The 21,733-nt window shown below is 37.2% G+C and overlaps 1 protein-coding gene across 3 annotated transcripts in view; it reads right to left on the reverse strand.

Moving 5' to 3' along the window:
• The window catches only part of KLF8 (KLF transcription factor 8), a 63,733-nt gene that overhangs the window by 26,625 nt on the left and 15,375 nt on the right, over positions 1–21,733 (reverse strand). For 2 of the 3 annotated variants that reach the window (XM_024739782.1, XM_024739784.1), the window contains exons 1-3: positions 19,635–19,706; positions 3,449–4,013; positions 481–586 (exon numbers count right to left, since the gene is read on the reverse strand). In XM_024739782.1, coding sequence (XP_024595550.1) covers positions 481–586; positions 3,449–4,013; positions 19,635–19,706 — 743 coding nt within the window. Of the gene's footprint in view, positions 1–480; positions 587–3,448; positions 4,014–19,634; positions 19,707–21,733 lie in introns of those variants that run through there. The other variant, XM_024739783.1, reaches the window with a different exon arrangement.

Below are 21,733 nucleotides of genomic sequence, written 5' to 3' on the forward strand. Positions count from 1 at the left end.
AGCTCAAGCAATTCCCTCAACTAAGCCATTCTGCTCAGTAAATGCAGGTCCCAGAAGGTGGTAATGTTTCTTTGGGTGGTTTCTGTTCCCAAGCAATATGAGCATTTCACTCTAATAAGCTTCATTCTTAGGTTTAAAGCAATGTATTTTTCATCCAACATGGTTGCTAAAACACAAGCCAATGATAAGGTTGCTTTAAACTTACAGAGAGAAACAGAATGCAACTGTACTTTATAGGAAATTTGTATATTTTCCAAGGGTAAAAAATGATGATCTACAATTAAAACATTACTGTGTCATAACATCCATGTCCATGCACATGTGTGCATACAAGCTCATACCTTCGCTGAAAAGGCAGTTTACTTATATTTTGTTGTCCTCGAATTCTTACTATTGTGTCTGAGAATTTGTTCCACTTTTACCACAGACACACACATATATACACAGAGACAGACCTGAAGTAAAGATAAAAGTACTTACTCTTGTACCTGAATACCCTGTAAGGCTGAGGATCCACTCTCAATTGCACTCTCCTCACTGTCACTTGGGATCTCCAGTGGAGACATGGAGGTGGGGTCAACTTTAACTAAAAGCAAAGAAAAGGAGCAGTGTGGGCTACAAATGTATGAACCTCTAATCATTTTCAGGATTCCCAGTTTGGCCCACAATGAAAAGTAGCAGCAAGATAGAGAAATAAAGAAAAAGCAAAGATGGAAGAAGTATATTTGTATGGAAGGAAAAGAAGAGCATTTAAAATTTTAGCAGAGCAGGATAAAGAAATTCCTTTGAGGGAAGGGTAGTGTGGAGCATTGTCACTAGAATGAGCTTCTCTAGGATAGTGAGCAAGATAAGATAGTGGGTTTCTCTAGAATAAGGTCTGGGTATGATTCAACTCCCTATCTCCAGGACCCAAGACAGTGTCTGTTGAAAAGTCAGGTTCAATTTGTATTTGTTGAATCAAACTCTAAATAGTTCCCTGACTGTCCTCAGATTAATGCCTAGGCTCATGCTAGAGATGAGAACATCCCCTTTGGCTTTTGTGTTCCTTAATGGAAACGAGTCATTGAGATGAGACACATAATGCATGTCTAGCAGGTGCTTGATACATGTTAACGTCCTTCCCTTCCACCTATGTTGGCAGAAGCCGTTAAATCTTTATTGTCAACCAATGGTGTTTCTGACGCCTAACAAAACTCAGTTACATGGTCAGACATCTAGATCTAGTGAAAGCTTCAAAATTTCTATATAGAAGAAACTTAAGCGTGGCAATAAAGTTGGGGATGGGGAGTATTTGGCTAGAGCAGTCACCTCCATACATTGTGTATCATTCACTAAAACGTTTTAAGCATATATCTGTGTCTGTGTCTCTGCATGCGTATGTGTGTGTTTATGATATAAATGTACTAGCATCCTAAAATTTTGTGTACATTATGAAAAATAAACAAAATATCATGTAAAGGGTGAGACAATACAAATAGAAGTTTTGATGCTTTCTTTTTGTGCTCCAAATACTTTGTGCAATACCCCCTTTGCCCCCCACCAAGGTGTAAGCATACCATTTGGAGACCACTGTGCTAATGGTCTTAGCTTGAAGCTACATTGAACACCTTACAATTTATTCCATTTATTTTAAATGGTTCTGACAGGGCTTCCCTGGTGGCGCAGTGGTTGAGAGTCTGCCTGCTGATGCAGGGGACACGGGTTCGTGCCACGGTCCGGGAAGATCCCACATGCCGCAGAGCGGCTGGGCCCGTGAGCCATGGCCGTTGAGCCTGTGTGTCCGGAGTCTGTGTTCTGCAACGGGAGAGGCCACAACAGTGAGGCCTGCATACCACAAAAAAACCAAAAAACAAAAACAAAACAAAAAAATGGTTCTGATGGACTGATGGATATTATGATGGGGGGAATTCAAAGCCCATCAAACCATCCCTTGGTGTTACCACTGCCTTGATATCAGTAAATTCTCACACAAAGGATTTTATTTTCCCATCTCCTGTGTTGTTTGGCTCTCTCCCTATATGAAAATTTATAATTGTATTTTAAATAAACCCCTCAGGGGATCTCAAAAACAAGATTGTTATGAATACTTATCATTACCACAACTAACCACTAATCGATAACGGCATTTTTATTCAAAAGAACACAGCGGAGTCTCAGCAACTTGATGCTTAGTATGTCATTCTCCTACATTTAGTGATGGAAAGATCACAAGGCATTGAATTTCAAAGGTAGAAAACTCTTAGAAAGTTTTTTTTTACACTAAGCTGAAATCTGGTTCCTAGTCATTTCCACCCGCATATCTCCCCTTTGGTCTTTTTAATTCATGCTAAACATTTATCATCTCCTTTCTGACATGGGTTTTAGTCCTCTCACCATCTTAATCTTTCTCCTCTGATTATACTCCAATTTCCCAACATCCTTCCTAAAGCTGAACATCCAAAACTGCTTGTAATTCTACAGATGTGGTGAAGGTAAATATCTTGAACCACTTCAAGAAGCCATATAATTTTCTTCCATCATTCTCTATTACAAACTAGATATGTCTCTAGGAGGGGAACTGGGTGGCTGGGGGATAGTGGTGAAAGGGAGATAAACATACCTTTCTGAATTCTGAACTTATTTTAAAAATAAATAAAAGGTAAGATTACAGCATATGAACTCTCTCCTGGAAAAATTTTCAAGTTTGTTCATCACATTATTTTTTATAAGAAAACTACTATCTACCACTGTCCTCTCTGGAGATGCACAAAGAAAAATAAGATGGAGTCTTGTCTTCGAGAAATTTACAATTCAATTGGGAAGAATGCCCATACACTTGTGATACAGACATGTAAAAAATAACGTGGAAGGTGATAGATGCTAAATGAGGTGGAACACAGGAAAGATGGCAAAATTTCAAAGAAGACTATTTTACCTGTAGGGAAGAGAAAAGGTACAGTGCTGGGAGAGGCTGGGAGATAAGGCTGGCTATGTATGTAGGGCTAGAAACATTCTCAACTTTTCTACCAAAGCATTCTTAATGGCATAGAAGACTAAACACATCCTCCTGGAAAGTCCCAGTGTAGTTGCTTTAGTAGTTTAAAACTATTTTTGAAGGTCATGTTTTAAAATATTATTCAAATATTATATTTTCTCTTTAATAAAATCATATTTTAAAAATATAAAATGTTTTAAATTACTTACTGTCAAATAATATAGAGGTTCCAGGAAGATACATAGTATTTCACTCAAAGATATGTATACCCCAGTTTGAGAAACATGGGCTAAATGAAAAATATTCTTTGTACATTTGTAAGCATTGAAGAGACATGATAAAAACAGTATTTATGAAAAATTGCTCTTAAAGCTGTATGCAAGAATAATTGGAAAAGAAATAGGAGATACAATATTCAAAAAGGGAATAGATGAAGGAAGGTAAAGTCCAGCAAAGGGGCAGATTGATGCTCACCTGATCCAGCATTTTTGCCATCTCCTCCAATGAGTGGGACTGTAATGGCTGCAGGGCTCCCATCTGCAGGCAAAGTAGTATACATCATGGGCAGTGACTGCACCATCACTGGGATGGCCTTCAGGCTACCCATCTTATTTGGCAGATTGACTGAGGGGATGCTGTGAATCAAATGTAAGATCTGCTGACCACCAGTGCCCTGAGAGGAGGCCAGGATAGAGCCTGGGGTCAGAACAGTAGGGATGTTTGCTGAAGTGCCTGTGTCTGATGTTGAAGTGGATACTACAAGTGTCTGGGAAGCAGACTGTGGCTTGGGAGGACGTATTGGAGCTTGCAGCATACTGGCAGGCTGAAGAGGAGACTTTGGCTTGTGAAAGGAGAGGTCAACTGGTTCCACCTGGGGCAGGTTGAAATCATTAGCCAGAAGTTCTTCTGGGGGCTCAATCTTGATGTCATTTAACAGTGCTGGGTTCTCCATGGGGTTGGCATCCAGGAGTGGTGGAGATGTCATATTACCTCTGTCTGCTGCCTTAAGGGAATCTCTAATTTTAACAGGGCCAGTGACCTAAAATAAATACATAAACAAATGAGAGGTGCAAACAGTGAGTGTTAGTATCCTGAAGAAGAGAGATGTGAGCAACGAAAGAAAGAAATCTCTATTCTGTTGTCATGGACAGAATATACAGGGAGTTGAGAAAAATGAGGCAAGAGGAAAAAGTAAAACAAGAGTAAAGAGGAAAAAAGAGGGAAACTATTGAGTACCAGCATCAGGCACTGTATAAGGCAATTAATACAAATTATTTCATTTAAACTTTACAATAATTCTGCAAGATTAATTAGAATCAACACATCTGAGTATCCACTATTAGTACTGTGTTAAGCCCAGTGAGGGCACAAATGAATTAGGTATAGCCACGAAGTACATACTAACATACCAACTACAATGATAGAATAATATGAGTAGCTTATAAGTCACACCATAATAAGTGATGCAGTAGATATGCAAGCAAGGTATTTTAGAAAAAGAAAAGGGAATGATTCATTCTGTCTAGAAGATCAGGGAAGGTTTCAAGGAGGAAGTGATATTTCAGATGAGTCTTAGAGAATTAATAGAAGTTCTGTAAGAAGAGAAAGGGTAAAAAAAATTTCCATCTACAGAGACATACCAACAGACAATATGCTTAGGTAATAATGATGCAGTACAGTCAGTTTTATCAAATGAAAAATATATCTGTGCAACTTTTAAATTTAAAAATACCAATTAAGGGACTTCCCTGGTGGTCCAGTGGTTAAGACTCTGTGCTTCCAATGCAGGGGCCGCAGGTTTGATTCCTGGTCAGGGAACTAAGATCCCACATGCAGCGTGGCCAAAAAATAAATACTAATTAAATGATCACTTTATAGGTAATATATAAAATAACATAAAACCTCAACCTAATTACAATTTTTCTGAGTTGAATGAATTCAAAGATCAAGGATATCCCCAATTAAAAAATGGGTAGACGGGAACAATCACCAACAGGAAGACATTGGAACTCACCAAAAAAGATATCCCACATCCAAAGACAAAGGAGAAGCCCCAGTGAGACAGTAGGAGGGGCACAATCACAATAAAATCAAATCCAATAGTTGCTTGATGGGTGACTAACAAACCAGAGAACATTTATACCACAGAAGTCCACCAACTGGAATGGAGGTTCTGAGCCCATGTCAGACTTCCCAACCTGGGGGTCTGGCAAGAAGAGGAGGGCTTCCTAGAGAATCAGACTTTGAAGGCTAGTGGGATTTGATTGCAGAACTTTGACAGGACTGGGGGAAAGAGAGACTCCACTCTTGGAGGGCACACACAGGGTGGTGTGTGCATTGTGACCCAAACAAGGGAGCAGTGATGCCATGGGAGAGAGAACCAGACCTGCCTGCTGGTGCTAGAGGCAGGGGGTGGCTGTGTCTCACCGTGAGGACAAGGACACTGGCAGCAGAAGTTCTGGGAAATACTCCTTGGTGTGAGCCCTCACAGGATCCGCCATTAGCCCCAACAAAGAGTCTGGGTAGGCTCCAGTGTTTGGTCGCATCAGGCCAAACAACCAACAGGGAGGGAATCTAGCCCCACCCATCAGCAGACAAGTAGAATAACGTTTTACTGAGCTCTGCCTACCAGAGCAACAGCCAGCTCTACCCACCACCAGTCCCTTCCATCAGGAAATTTGCACAAGCCTCTTAGATAGCCTCACCCACCAGAGAGCAGACAGTGGAAACAAAAAGAACTACAGTCCTACAGCCCGTGGAACAAAACTCACATTCACAGAAAGATAGACAAAATGAAAAGGCAGAGGACTATGTACCAGATGAAGAAACAATATAAAACCCCAGAAAAACAACTCAATGAAGTAGAGATAGGCAACCTTCCAGAAAAAGAATTCAGATTAATGATAGAAAAGATAATCCAGGACTGTGGAAAAAGAATGGAGGCAAAGATAGACAAGACGCTAGAAATGTTTAACAAAGAACTAGAAGAATTAAAGAACAAACAGAGATGAAAAATGCAATAACTAAAATGAAAAATACACTAGAAGGAATCAATAGCAGGATAACTGAGGCAGAAGAACGGATAATTGACGTGGAAGAGAGAATGGTGGAATTCACTGCTGAGGAACAGAATAAAGAATAAAGAATGAAAAGAAATGAAGACAGCCTAAGAGACCTCTGGGACAATATAAAATGCAACAGCATTTGCATTATAGGGATCCCAGAAGGAAAAGAGAGAGAGAAGGAACTGAGAAAATATTTGAAGAGATTATAGTCGAAAACTTCCCTAATGTGCGAAGGAAATAGGCACCCAAGTCCAGGAAGTGCACAGAGTCCCATAAAGGATAAACCCAAGGAGAAACAAGCTGAGACACATAGTAATCAAATTGGCAAAAATTAAATACAAAGAAAAATTATTGAAAGCAGAAAGGGAAAAATGACAAATAACATACAAGGGAACTCCCATAAGGTTAACATACAAGGGAATTCCCATAAGGTTAGCAGCTGATTTCTCAGAGGAAACTCTCCAAGCCAGAGGGAATGGCATGACATACTTAAAGTGATGAAAGGGAAGAACCTACAACCAAGATTACTCTACCTGGCAAGGACCTCATTCAGATTTGATGGAGAAATCAAAAGCTTTACAGACAAGCAAAAACTAAGAGAATTCAGCACCACCAAACCATCTCTACAGCAAATGTTAAAGGAACTTCTCTAAGTGGGAAAGACAAGAGAAGAAAAGGATCTATAAAAACAAACCCAAAACAATTAAGAAAATGGTAATAGGAACATACATATCAATAATTACCTTAAACGTGAATGGATTAAATGCTCCAACCAAAAGACACAGGCTCATTGAATGGTTACAAAAACAAGACCCATATATATACTGTCTACCAGAGACCCACTTCAGACCGAGTGACACATACAGAGTGAAAGTGAGGGGATGGAAAAAGATATTCCATGTAAATATCAACAGAAACCTGGAAGCAATTCTCATATCAGACAAAATAGACTTTAAAGTAAAGAATGTTAGAAGAGAAAAAGAAGGACACTACATAATCATCAAGGGAACAATCCAAGAAAATATAACAAATATAAATATATATGCACCTAATATAGGAGCACATCAATACATAAGGCAACAGCTAACAGCTATAAAAGAGGAAATCAACACTAACACAATAATAGTGGGTGACTTTAACACCTAACTAACACCAATGGACAGATCACCCAAACAGAAAATTAATAAGGAAACATAAAATTTAAATGACACATAGACCTGCTAGATTTAGTTGATATTAATAGGACATTCCATCCAAAAACAGCAGATTACATTTTCTTCTCAAGTGCACACAGAACATTCTCCAGGATATATCACATCTTGGGTTACAAATGAAACCACAGTAAATTTAAGAAAATTGAAATCATATCAAGCATCTGTTCTAACCACAACACTATGAGATTAGAAATCAGTTACAGGGGAAAAAACCATAAAAAACACAAACACATGGAGTCTAAACAATATGTTACTAAATAACCAAGAGATCACTGAAGAAATCAAAGAGGAAATCAAAAAATACCTAGAGACAACTGGCAACACAAGCACGATGATCCAAAACCTATGGGATGCAGAAAAAGCAGTTCTAAGAGGGAAGGTTATAGCAATACAAGCCTACCTCAAGAAACAAGAAAAATCTCAAATAAACAAGCTAAACTTAAACCTAAAGGAACTAGAGAAAGAACAAACAAAACACAAAGTTAGCAGAAGGAAAGAAATCATAAGGATCAGAGAGAAATAAATGAAATAGAAACAAAGAAAACAATATCAAAGATCAATAAAACTAAAAGCTGGTTCTTTGAGAAGATAAACCAATTGATAAACCATTAGTCAGACTCATCAAGAAAAAGAGGAAGAGGCTTTAAATCAATAAAATTAGAAATGAAAATACGAGAAGTTACAACAGACACCACAGAGATACAAAGCATCCTAAGAGACTACTACAAGTAAATCTATGCTAATAAAATGGACAACCAGGAAGAAATGGACAAATTCTTAGAAAGGTATAACCTTCCAAGACTGAACTAGGAAGAAATAGAAAATATGAATAGACCAATGACAAGTAATGAAATTGAACCTGTGATTAAAAATTTTCCAAAATATAAAACTCCAGGACCAGATGGCTTCACAGGTGAATTCTATCACTTAGTGGAGACCTAACACCCTTCCTTCTCAAACTCATCCAAAAAATTGCAGAGGATTCTGCAATTGATTCTATGAAGCAACCATCACCCTGATACAAAAACCAGACAAAGATACTACAAAAAAAGAAAATTACAGACCAATATCACTGATGAATGTACATGCAAATATCCTCAACAAAATACTAGTAAACAGAATCCAACAGCACATTAAAAGGATGATACACCATGATCAAGTGAGATTTATCCCAGGGATGCAAGGATTCTTCAATATACACAAATCAATCAATGTGATACACCATATTAACAAACTGAAGAAGAAAAACCATATGATTATCCCAATAGATGCAGAAAAAGCTTTTGACAAAATTCAACACCCATTTATGATAAAAACTCTCCAGAAAGTGGGCATAGAGGGAAATTACCTCTACAAATAAAGGCCATATACGACAAACCCACAGCAAAGTTCATTCTCAATGGTGAAAACCTGAAAGCATTTCCTCTAAGCTCAGGAATAAGACGAGGATGTCCACTCTCACCACTATTATTCAACATAGTTTTGGAAGTCCTAGCCACGGCAATCAGAGAAGAAAAAGAAATAAAAGGAATACAAATTGGAAAAGAAGAAGTAAAACTGTCACTCTCTGCAGATGACATGATACTATACATAGAGAATCCTAAAGATGCCACCAGAAAACTAATAGAAGTAATCAATGAATTTAGTAAAGTTTCAGGATACAAAATTAATGAACAGAAGTCTGTTGCATTGCTATACATTAATGGTGAAAAATCTGAAAGAGAAATTAAGGAAACGCTCCCATTTATCACTGCAACAAAAAGAATAAAATACCTAAGAATAAACCTACCTAGGAAGAAAAAAGACCTGCATGCAGAAAATTATGACACTGATGAAAGAAATTAAAGATGATACAAAGAGATGGAGTGATATACAATGTTCTTGGATTGGAAGAATCAATACTGTGAAAATGACTATACTACCCACAGCAATCTATAGATTCCATGCAATCCCTATCAAATTACCAATGGCATTTTTTACAGAATTAGAACAAAAAAACCTTAAAATATTTATGGAGACACAATAGACCCCAAATAGCCAAAGAAGTCTTGAGGGAAAGAAAACGGAGCTGGAGGAATCAAACTCCCTGACTTCAGACTATACTACAAAGCTACAGTAATCAAGACAATATGGTACTGGCAAAAAAACAGAAACATAGATCAATGGAACAGGATAGAAAGCCCAGAGATAAACCCATGCACCTATAGTCAACTAATCTATGACAAAGGAGTTAAAGGTATACAATGGAGAAAAGACAGTCTCTTCAATAAGTGATACTAGGAAAACTGTACAGCTACATGTAAAAGAATGAAATTAGAACACTCCCTAACACCATACACAAAAATTAACTCAAAATTGAATCGAGACCTAAATGTAAGACCGGACACTATAAAACTCTTAGAGGATAACATTGGAGGAACACTCTTTGATATAAATCACAGCATGATCTTTTTTGATCTGTGTCCTAGAGTAATGGAAATAAAACCAAACATAAACAGATGGGACCTAATGAAACTTAAAATCTGTTGCAAAGCAAAGGAAACTACAAACAAGATGAAAAGACAACCCTCAGAATGGGAGAAAATATTTGCCAATGAATCAACAGACAAAGAATTAACCTCCAAAATATATATAGGCAGGTCATGGAAGCAACCTAAATGCCCATCGACAGATGAATGGATAAAGAAGTTGTGGTACATATATAGAAGGGAATATTACTCAGCCATATAAAGGAAAGAAATTGGGTCATTTGTAGAGACATGGATGAATCTAGAGACTGTCATACAGAGTGAAGTAAGTCAGAAAGAGCAAAACAAATATCGTATATTAACGCATATATGTGGAACCTAGAAAAATGGTACAGATGAACCGTGTTGCAGGGCAGAAATTGAGACACAGATGTAGAGGACAAATGTATGGACACCAAGGGGGGAAATCGGCAGGTGGGGTGGTGGTGCTGTGATGAATTGGGAGATTGGGATTGACATGTATTCACTGATGTGTATGAAATGGATAACTAATAAGAACCTGTTGTGTAAAAAATAAAATAAAATAAAATTTAAAAATTAAAAAAAATTGGGTAGAAGATGAATAGACATTGTCCAAAGAAGACATACAGATGGCCAACAAGCATATGAAAAGATGTTCAACGTATAGCACTATTCATAACAGTCAAATATCGAAGCAACCCATGTCATCAATAGACGAATAGATAAAGAAGATGTGGTATATATATATATATATATATATATATATATATATATATATACACATATACACACACACATATACACACAATGGAATATTACTCAGCCATAAAAAAATGGAATTCTGCCTTTTGCAGCAACGTGGATGGTCCTGGAGAATATTATGCTTAGTGAAATAAGTCAGACAGAAAGATACTGTATGATATCACTTATATAAGGAATCTAATATATAATACAGGGAATTCCCTGTTTGTCCGGTGGTTAGTACCCAGCACTTTCACTGCAGGTTCAATCGCTGGTCGGGGAAATAAGATCTTGCATGCTGCATGGCACAGCCAAAAAAAATAAATAAATAATACTATCAAATGTATATGCAAAACAGAAACAGATTTACAGATATAGAAAACAAACTAGTGGCTACCAAAGGGGAGTAGACAAATTAGGGGTAGGGGATTAAGAGATAAAAACTACTATGTATAAAATAGATAAGCAACAAGGATATATTGTATAGCACAGGGAATTATAGCTATTATCTTGTAATAACTTCTAATGGAGTATAATATGTAAAAATGCTGAATCACTATGCTGTACACCTGAAACTAATATAATATTGTAAGTCAACTATACTTCAATTAATAAAAAAAGGTCAAGGATATTGTGGACTGTTTACTGCCGTTGCCAAGCAATATCTGGACCTTGAAGATGGCTTTGGAGATAGTAGTGCTACTTAGCCAGTAAACAAGCAAGACTCCATTCTCTATCAGGATCATACTGAGCTGTAGGAGTTCTGAATTATGAGAGATGTTCAGGAATGCAGCCCTTACACAAAATATGACTATGCTTTATTTTTGGAATATGAGAGAAAGTGAATTTCAAGGAAAGGCTGGGTGAGATAAAAGATAATTGTTTTGAGGAGGGGAGTGACATGGACAGAGCTATTTCTGTGATATTTAACTAGCTCCTTAATGAAGGATAGATTAAAGAAGGAATAAGACAGGATTTAAAGAGGTCAAAATGGAAGCACAAGGAAAAATCTTGGTAAGACATTTATGAGACAATTGGATAAATTTGAATATTAACTGCATATTGGATGATATTAAAGAATTATTGGTAATTTTTAAAGTACTCAATCCATAATATCATTATCCACAATATCATTATCAAGTGGTATTATGGTTATGATTTTAAAATTTTAGATGAAAGATAATATGGGCCTAAACTCAGAGAATGATGACGGGCAAGAGTAGGCAGTGTTCTCTTGTTCTGACTTTCTTTAAAATACCCTCAGAGCATGCTGAGCATGAATAAACGCACCAAGAAGTACCCACATTTTATTCACAGAATTTAGCCAGACAGCCATCTGCTTTCTCCCTCTGCTATGCTATGATATTTTTGGTTTCTCGATTTACAAGACCTCAACCCAACTCACGCCTTGTTTGTGGTCCACATATTGCTTCAATCTGCCCCTCTAAGACATGTCTTCTGTGATTTGTCCCACTGTTTGACATACTTCTAATGTAATCCATCCTTCATGGGTGGATTCACTCCATCCAGGTAAGGTAAGCAGTAGAATTCTGTTGGTGGGGAGGGGGAGGATGTGGAGAAGTTGTCAAGAATGGCTGTGCTGAGCTTAAAAATTCCTTCTCCTCTGAATCCCTCATATAAACTTAAGCTCCTATTTTTCCCATATTTCCTACTTGTCCCTTCACCTAACTAGCTCCTTTCCCAGATTAAAGAGGCAGACTCCCAGGAATATCTGGGATAACAGAGATTATCCTGATAACACTGAGAAATAGAGTTACAACAGAAAGCATAAGAAGAGGTTCGGTTGGGAATTCCCTGGTGGTCCAGTGTTTAGGACTTGGGGCTTTCACTGCTGTGGCCTGGCTTCAATCCCTGGTCAGGGAACTAAGATCCAGCAAGCAGTGGGGCATGGCCAAAAAAACAAAACAAAACAAAAAACAAAAACAAAAGAAGAGGCTAGGTATAATATTGTTTTGCTAGAAGTATATAGACTGTGGGTGCAGATATAGAAATAAACAGTCTGCCAGTATACATTAAGGAAAGATCTAGTTACATTTTCAGGGACTTTCTGCACTCTCGGCTTTAGTCCCAGAAACCTAAGGAAGCTGAAGTTCTGAATGTTAAATATAAAATGGAGATTACTTTGGCAACCTCACTATCTTTTGCTAAATAGAGGCCATCTCCTAGATCTTGAGTGTTGCCCGGAATAATGTCATGGGTTCAAGGCCTTGTGATTAGCTAGTACTCAATCCACAGTTATTCCTTATATTGACAAACATATTATTCAGGAAAATCCAAAATGGAAACTGACTGATGAAAGTATAGAACTTGAAGAACATATAAGCTATTCTTATTGCCTTGACAAGATAAGATGTTGCAGGGTCCTGCTTCAGCAAACCATCATGAGTTGTCCTTCTGTAGACCAAGTCTGCCCTGTGGTCTAACAAAAACCCTGTCCACAATAGGGCTTCAGTCATTACTCTTCTTCTGCCATCATCACAGGACTTTATATTTTTTAATTTTTTTTAACATCTTTATTGGAGTACAATTGCTTTACAATGGTGTGTTAGTTTCTGCTTTATAACAAAGTGAATCAGTTATACATATACATATGTTCCCATATCTCTTCCCTCTTGCGTCTTACTCCCTCCCACCTGCCCTATCCCACCCCTCTAGGTGGTCACAAAGCACTGAGCTGATCTCCCTGTGCTATGTGGCTGCTTCCCACTAGCTATCTATTTTACGTTTGGTAGTGTATATATGTCCATGCCACTCTCTCACTTTGTCACAGCTTACCCTTCCCCCTCCCCATATCCTCAAATCCATTCTCTAGTAGGTCTGTGTCTTTATTCCTGTCTTACCCCTAGGTTCTTCATGACCTTTTTTTTTCTTAGATTCCATATATATGTGTTAGCATACAGTATTTGTTTTTCTCTTTCTGACTTACTTCACTCTGTATGACAGACTCTAGGTCCACATGACTTTAAAAGAAATGTTGGAAGACCAGTTGTTTGGGTTGTATTGTTTTAATGGTAACTTCCTCAAATCATATCATCACATATTCCCTTCTGTCCATATCACTTTCAAGTGTACCTGTTATGCCTAAGTGAATCCAGCCTGTAGCAAGGATTCTCCGGCTTGTGAATACTGTATTCTGCACGTATGCTCCCTCAAGAGAACAGACTGTGCTTGAAAGCGGCTCTCAAGGTTTACCTTACCGTTTCTTGCTTTGTGACATGAAAACATAATAGGATAAGCATTCCATATCTACATATTACTATAGTGAATGATTTTTGTGTGCACTGAGATTTCTCTTTTAATACGGTCAAAGTAATTTTAATAAGAATTTCAATATACTGTCTGAATTCTTTCATATTTTGAATATAGCTATCCTTATGGTTAAAGAAAAAACACAGACTATCTGGTTTACCTTCTCCTTGTACATAGCATACTATACTTGAAGGTTCTGAAAAAGATATAACATAAGAAGTGAGTATGTTTTCAGCCCTAGACTTTCAGAGATTTTTAAGAATTCTCACTAAGATGACTCAAGATGGCTCCCCATTCCACTTTTCATTGAATAAAATTACCACAGCTTTGAAAGCTCATCTGAGGATTGATCTAAAGCTGTGTCATCAGATTTTTCTCTTTAAATCAACTTTTTAAATTTTCAGTATTGTGTGATGACTTCAGGTTTCAAGTGTTCTGTAGTCAGTCAGTACAGAACTCTCTCTCCCTCTTCAAATAAAGAGAATACTTTACCCATTAGATATTTTAAAACTTCAGGCTGCAGCTTTCAAAGATTTCTGAGTATATGAAGGAGCTTAGGTATGGGAAAAATACAGAAACTTGGGGGTAATTTGCAGAGAAGTTTTAATTTCCACAGTCCTTCCTCTCAAATGTCCAGAATTCTAATCAGACTTTAAGGCAATTTGAGTTGACAAAAAAGAGTTATTTATTGATATATCACCACAGAGGTTGGATAAAGGCACCTACTGCCTTCAATTCTAGAAAGAAACCCAGAGAAAAGGTGGTTAATTTCACAATTACCTAAGCTCTTGAGCATTTGATGAAGATAGGTAGAAAGGCCTTGGGAGGTGGAGGGTCAGGGAAATCCATTGCTTAAAACAGCTCTGATTTAGAGCTTGAAAGTGGGAAGGCAAGGCTAGAAAGAAAATGAAAGAATAAAATACTCCAGACAGCACAGCAGGTGGAAAGGAGAGGAAGGAGTATTGTGATGGTAATAAGATAAAGCTCAGAGGGCTTCCCTGGTGGCACAGCGGTTAAGAATCCGTCTGCCAAGGTAGGGGACACAGGTTTGAGCCCTGGTCCAGGAAGATTCCACATGCCACGGAGCAACTAAGCCCGTGTGCCACAACTACTAAGCTTGTGCTCTAGAGCCCGCAAGACACAACTACTGAGCCCACGTACCACAACTACCGAAGCCCATGCACCTAGAGCCCATGCTCCACAACAAGAGAAGCCACCGCAATGAGAAGCCCGTCCTCCGCAACGAAGAGTAGCCCCCGCTCGCTGAGAAAAGCCTGCGCACAGCAACGAAGACCCAACGCAGCCAAAAAAAAAAAAAAGATAAAGCTCAGGCTCCTCCCAAATAGAAAGAGGAAAGTTGCTCTTGTACACAGGTCTCTTCTAGCTTTGCTCTGGGTTTAGACTAATCATTTTCATGCCCAGGTACACATGTATGCACATATATGTGCACATTCATTGTTTAAATAAAAAGTCACTTTAACCCTCTGAATCTCCAGTCCTTCTCCAATAAGGACATCATGTGTTTGGGTATTAGAGAAAGGAGAGGTGGATGGAGTTGGATATTATTAGAAAGTTAAGTCTCATCTAAACCTAGAGGGAATTCAAATTTTACGTCCCACCATCATAATAGCATCAGGAAATTAAACACTATAAGACAAAAGAATTAATCAATTTGTACAAACTAATGAAGTAGGCAATCCTAAGGGACTGGGAAAAAGTATCAAGCATAGTAGCAGCTACATCCAGGCAAAATGAGGTCAGAAATGCATATATATAGGTATATACATATGTATGCATGTATGCATATGTGTATTAGGTATTTGATAATAAGATGAAACATTTTTTCTTCCTCAGAGCATCTAAGATTGTTTTTGGTTGGTGCATAGATAAATTATTTTATTTAAATAGTTATATATTTATTTATTACATATTAGAAAAAGTATATACATAACACTTTGTAGTGGGCTGAATGGTTCCCCCAAAAGATATGTTCATGTCCTAATCCCCAGATTAGGGGATTCTCCTGGATTATTCGGGCAGGCCCTAAATTCAATAACAAATAACCTTATAAAAGACACACAACTACAAATAGAACTACCATATGACCCAGCAATCCCACTACTGGGCATATACCCTGAGAAAACCATAATTCAAAAAGAGTCATGTACCAAAATGTTCATTGCAGCTCTATTTACAATAGCCAGGAGATGGAAACAACCTAAGTGTCCATCATTGGATGAATGGATAAAGAAGATGTGGCACGTATATACAATGGAATATTACTCAGCCATAAAAAGAAACGAAATGGACCTATTTGTAATGAGGTGGATGGACCTAGAGTCTGTCATACAGAGTGAAGTAAGTCAGAAAGTGAAAGACGAATACCATATGCTAAAACATATATGTGGAATTTAAGAAAAAAAATTGTCATGAAGAACCTAGGGGTAAGACAGGAATAAAGACACAGAACACACAGAGGAGACACGCATAGAAACTCAGAGAAGAAATCAATATGAAGAAACATGCAGACATTGGAGTGCTGAGGCCACAAGTCAAAGAACATCTGCATCCACCAGAAGGTGGAAAAGGCAAGGAACAGATTCTTCCCTAGAGCCTTGGGATGGTTTGAGGCACTCAAAACACCTTGATTTTGAACCTCTGGCCTCTAGAACTGTAAATTTCTGTTGTTTTTAGCCACCCAATTTGCAGTAATTTGTTGTGGCAGCCCTAGGAAACTAATACCCCACATCAAACCCAAAATTCTCCAGACTGCTTAGGACAAAACTAATATAGGTATTTATTTATTTTTACTGATCTAATTTTTTAAGTAAGTAAATAATATTGATGATAAAGATATGGCAGAAATTGTGAAAGTGGTACACAAGTAACTGAAGTTTGGGAGACAAAGAATATCACTGTGTAAATGAGATATTTACATGAAGCTCTTGACAATTAGAAAACAAGTAATAAACAGAGCCACGTTGAGTGACTGATACAGATAATTTAGCATTCCAGGAGTTCAGGGCACTAGAGATTAGTGAGAGTTGCGGTTATCAATGAAAGTTTTTTATGGAAGAGATGAAATTAGAATTTGGGTCCTACAGAAAGTGTGCGATATGGTAAATTAAACAGGCTGAATGAAACACATTCCAGAAAGAAAGAATGGTATGGGAAAATGTGGCACTGAGAACCATTGAGAAATGAATGACCCATTTATGTAATATTATAGAAACATTGTTAATTTTCCTGGGTATATTAGTATTGATGTAATTATGTAGGAGAATGTCATTATTTGTAAGTGATGCATGATGAATTATTTAGGCTTGAAGTTTCTTGATGCAAGTTACTTTCAAAGGTAATAAGTGAAAAAGAGAGAGAGAGAGGGAGAGAATCACAGAGAGAGAGGCAGAGAAAGAGAGAGAACATATTCAACTATGTGAAAATATGTGCCAAAATGTTAACAATATTAAGTTGGAGGGGGGAAGATATGTATGATACAATATGAACCTTAAATATGCTCATACATTTTTTCCAAGAAATCCTACTTCTGGGAAATAATCAGAAACCATAAACAAAGGGCAGGTGACAAGCAAGTACTCATTCATTATATGGTATGGTGATGTAGGAATTCAAAGAAGTGAGAGCAGGATGTGTGTACTGAGCTGGACACCCATCCACCAATCCTACCTCATGACATAAACAAATCATGTAATGAACCAAACTAGGAGGCTTCTGCCCACTAAGATGTTGCCAGCATTGTACTGTTATAGAACACAAGCTCTGGCCCTGGGACATGGTTAGTGTTTTCTGGTCATGTACCACAAGTACCCTAGTTTTACTAAAAACAAGATATCTTGGAAATGTCAAGAAACAAACAAAACAAAAAATGCTTAGATCATCTACTATCCAGAATTTTCTATACATTGCACTAATTTCAAAGTGACCTCAAATTTTGGAACCTTACTCTACTTAACACATGGAAAAACATTTTTTGAATTGTATTTAGGTGTACTGAGATTTCAAAATAAGATAGCTATACATGCTTGACAACATTTCACTGAATTTTTTATTACAAGTTTAATCGATTTTTATCTAACACTTATACTCAGCTTCCTCTTAGTATTTACTACAACAAAGCACCCGCAACCAGCAGAAGTTTTGCAATAATTAGCAACTTTTGATGTGCTAATAGTTCCTAAATGGCAACAGCTACAAGTAAGGTAAATAAGACATTGCATTGGATTTAATGTCATTAAAACAGTATAAGGGCATCTCATCCATATGCACATGTAACAAACAAATTCAATTGTACACCAAAGGCAAAGCATTTAATGATTAAAAACATTTTTTTTCTAAAATATGACCCCTAAATATCAGCCAGATACTTTATCTGGTGACTTAAGTAAAGAAACAGATCAGTACTGGATACACAAAATTGTATGCTCAATTTTACAGGCAATTTAAGGGATTTTCAAGGATAATTTTGACTGTATTTGGTTTTCACTTATGCAATAACATTAGAACTCAACCGTGAGCAAGATGGGACTTCAACATCTAACACAGAGTGCTTAGTTGTAAAAACCAGGTAATCTGTTTTGAATCCTTGTTCGGGAATGACCAAGGTCACAACTTTCTTATCTGTAAAATGGGAACATTAAGAATACATATCTGTGATGGTTAATTTTATGTGTCAACTTGGCTGGGCCAGGTGCCCAGATATTTGGTCAAACATTATTCTGAATGTTTCTGTGAAGAAGTTTTTTTGGGTGAGATTAACGTTTAAATCATTGAATTTTGAATAAAGCAGATTACCCTCCATAATGTGGGTTGGCCTCATCCAATCACTTGAAGGCTTCAATAAACAAAGACTGATCTCCAAGGAAGAACAAATTCTTCCAACAGTCTGCTTTTGGACTAGAACTGTAAAACTTCTATGGCTCTGCAGCTTGGCAGCCTACCCCATCAGATTTTGGATACACTAGGATTCCATAATCATGTGAGCCCAATTTCTTAAAATCTTTCTCTCTCTGGGGTGTGGAGAAAAGGGAACCCTCCTACATTGTTGGTGGGAGTGTAAACTGATGCAGTCATTATGGAAAACAGTATGGAGGTTCCTCAAAAAAACTAAAAATAGAGTTGCCATATGATCCTGCAATCCCACTCCTGGGCATATATCCGGGACATAGAGAACAGACTTGTGGTTGCTAAGGGGGAGAGGGTGGGGGAGGGATGGACTGGGAGTTTGGGATTAGCAGATGGAAACTATTATATATAGAAGGAATAAACAACAAAGACTGTATAGCACAGGGAACTATATTCAGTATCCTGTGATAAACCATAATGGAAAAGAATATGAAAAAGAATGTATATATATATATATATATAATATATTAATTATATATATAGACAGATAGATATAGATACAGTAGATAGATATAGATAGATACATAGTTTATGTATATCTATAGATAGAGAGAAATTGAGAAATACACATTCTGGTGGTTCTGTTTACCTAGAGATCCCTGACTAACACACTACCCAACAGTTATTGTGAGGATTAAATAAGACATTGCATTTAGTCTTCAGAGTGCCCCAAATATGAACTAGTGCTAGATAAATGACTGCTGTTGTCTACGAAGTGTGTAATCTTGTCCCTATAGCCTTGATCCCAAAGGCTATGCTTCTTTTACGCCAGATTTACTCCCTATTTGAACCAGAAACCCAGGCATCCAGGTACCTCCTGGAAACCTCCCTTCATTCACCCCTTCTCAGCTCCCAACATGTTGTTAGAAAGAAAAATGAGCTTCAGCTCTATGACAGTTACCAGATACTCAACACTATTATGGCTCAATATTAGTATCTCATTTTCTTGATAACTGACCTGTTTGAATATATGCTTTGAGCCACCTTCTGAATTAAGTTGGACCTCCAAGTTGTTTATGAGTTGATCCATATCTGGAAAAGAATCAAGGGAAAGATAATTTAAAAATAAAATCTAACCCACTATACACATACAGTATGCCATTTACGCCTGGTTACTCTTGTTTGTATTCTATGAACATTATTTTTCAGGACTTACTAGATACTGAGAAGTCAGTATTTGGACAACGCTCTAATTTACATATTCTACTCACCAAGATAGCTCTGACTGGTCCCCAGCAATACTAGCTGCCTCCTCCCTTCACATCCTGTATGCATGTGAATCTGTTTCTTCCAACCTGTCCAACTAGTACTACCTTCACAGGAATATCATCATAGCTACATAGTTTCCAGAATCCTCCCCTTCCTGGCCTAGTTCTCATTCTAAAGAGTTCCATGCTCCTGTGTGGATATTTACCCTAATGAACTTGCTTACACATCAGCGCCGAATCTCTCTAAAGAAGCATTTTATCTTCCTATTTCTCTTAAACATACAAGCCAAGTGGGGTTAATATAAGCAATTTTTAATTTCCTTTTTAGATACTTCTTCCTCTTTTTTATTTTGTTTTTATTTTCTGTTTTTTAGGTTTTTTTAAATTGAAGTATAGTTCATTTACAATGTCATGTTAGTTTCAGGTGTACAGCACAGTGATTCAGTTCTCTGTATATATGTTATTCTATGTATATATTCACTTTGCAACAAAGGGCAGGTAGTTGGAACATCAAAAGATTACTGTTAATTAAAGAAAACCAGAAATCCCAAGTTAAGGAAATGATTGTGATGGCATAGAGCAGTTGAATGAAGCCACCAAGTGTTTACTTTTTCCTCTTATGAAAGTAAACACTTGGTGGCTTCATTCAGCTGCCCTACACCATCACAATCATTTCCATCATTAGTAGCTACCAGCACCTCTTCAACCAGATTTCCTTTGATTTATCTACATTCATCAGAGATGAAAACATTGGGTAAGAAAGATGAATTCATAGCTTGCTTTTGACTTAATTGGTCAGATTTCAGATTACACTGTCTCCAAGTCAATTACAATTAGTTTCCTCATTTATGCCTTGGTTGCATTTCAAAAGACAGTCCATAGATCAGTTAATTGTTTTGGATGTCAACTACATTTACCCATAGAAATGTTCATTTTACAGGTCACTTCACAATATCCTTTTTAAGACCTAATGTAGTTAAAATACAGCAAATGAACAACCTGCAAGGATACAAATTATAATACAGTCACACAAAAAAGTAAAAGATGAACTTATAAATAATTCCTTTATTTATTAACTGTCAGGAATTGAGGAAACCAGTTCTAATTAGATAGGCAATAACACACAATGAATCTTCTATTGAGATTATGAGGAAAATTTCTGAACCACAATCAAAGAATTTGGAGAATTCTGACACTCTAAAATATCTCCAATTTTATCTCAAAACAATTTCTTTTCTTCGATCTAAGTATATGAGTAGAACTGCTCACATATACATTCATCATTCACTAAATATTTATGCATATTACTACATGTCAGAGTTTATACTAGGCACATTGTTATCAGTTTTAAATCTGGGTCAACCAGACATGGAGAGTCAGCAAGTATAGCAGAGAGCACTGACCTGGGAGTTAGATGCCCAGGAATTATATCCTATAATCTTTGTCAAGGCATTTTTTTTCTAAGCCTCAACTTAAAATTAAAAGATTTAAAATTGTTCTCTGCAGAGTCCTAAGGCTTCTATGAAGCCTTTTTAGGGGTAGGGGTTAGGGTTAATGAAGGAAGAAGCATAGTAAGGCATAAGCACACTAGAAGTCAGATGCAGAAAACTCTAATTTCCATTAGACTGTAAGCTCTTTGAAGTCAGAGATTTTCATCTTTGATTGTTTTTTCAGTGATGTATTTCAAGGGCTTAGAATAGTGTCTGGCACATGGTAGGTGTTCAATACATTTCTGAAAGTTTTTGATGAATGACAGAAAAGGAAAATGAAGTGTGTTTTCTCAAGTACAGGAGTTGGACAAGAGTGGGAAAGAATAAAAGAAAATTAGAGAGGTTATATATGAGAGATG

This window comes from Neophocaena asiaeorientalis, unplaced genomic scaffold (assembly GCF_003031525.2).
Source record: "Neophocaena asiaeorientalis asiaeorientalis breed wild unplaced genomic scaffold, Neophocaena_asiaeorientalis_V1.1 scaffold542, whole genome shotgun sequence".
NCBI lineage: Eukaryota > Metazoa > Chordata > Mammalia > Artiodactyla > Phocoenidae > Neophocaena > Neophocaena asiaeorientalis.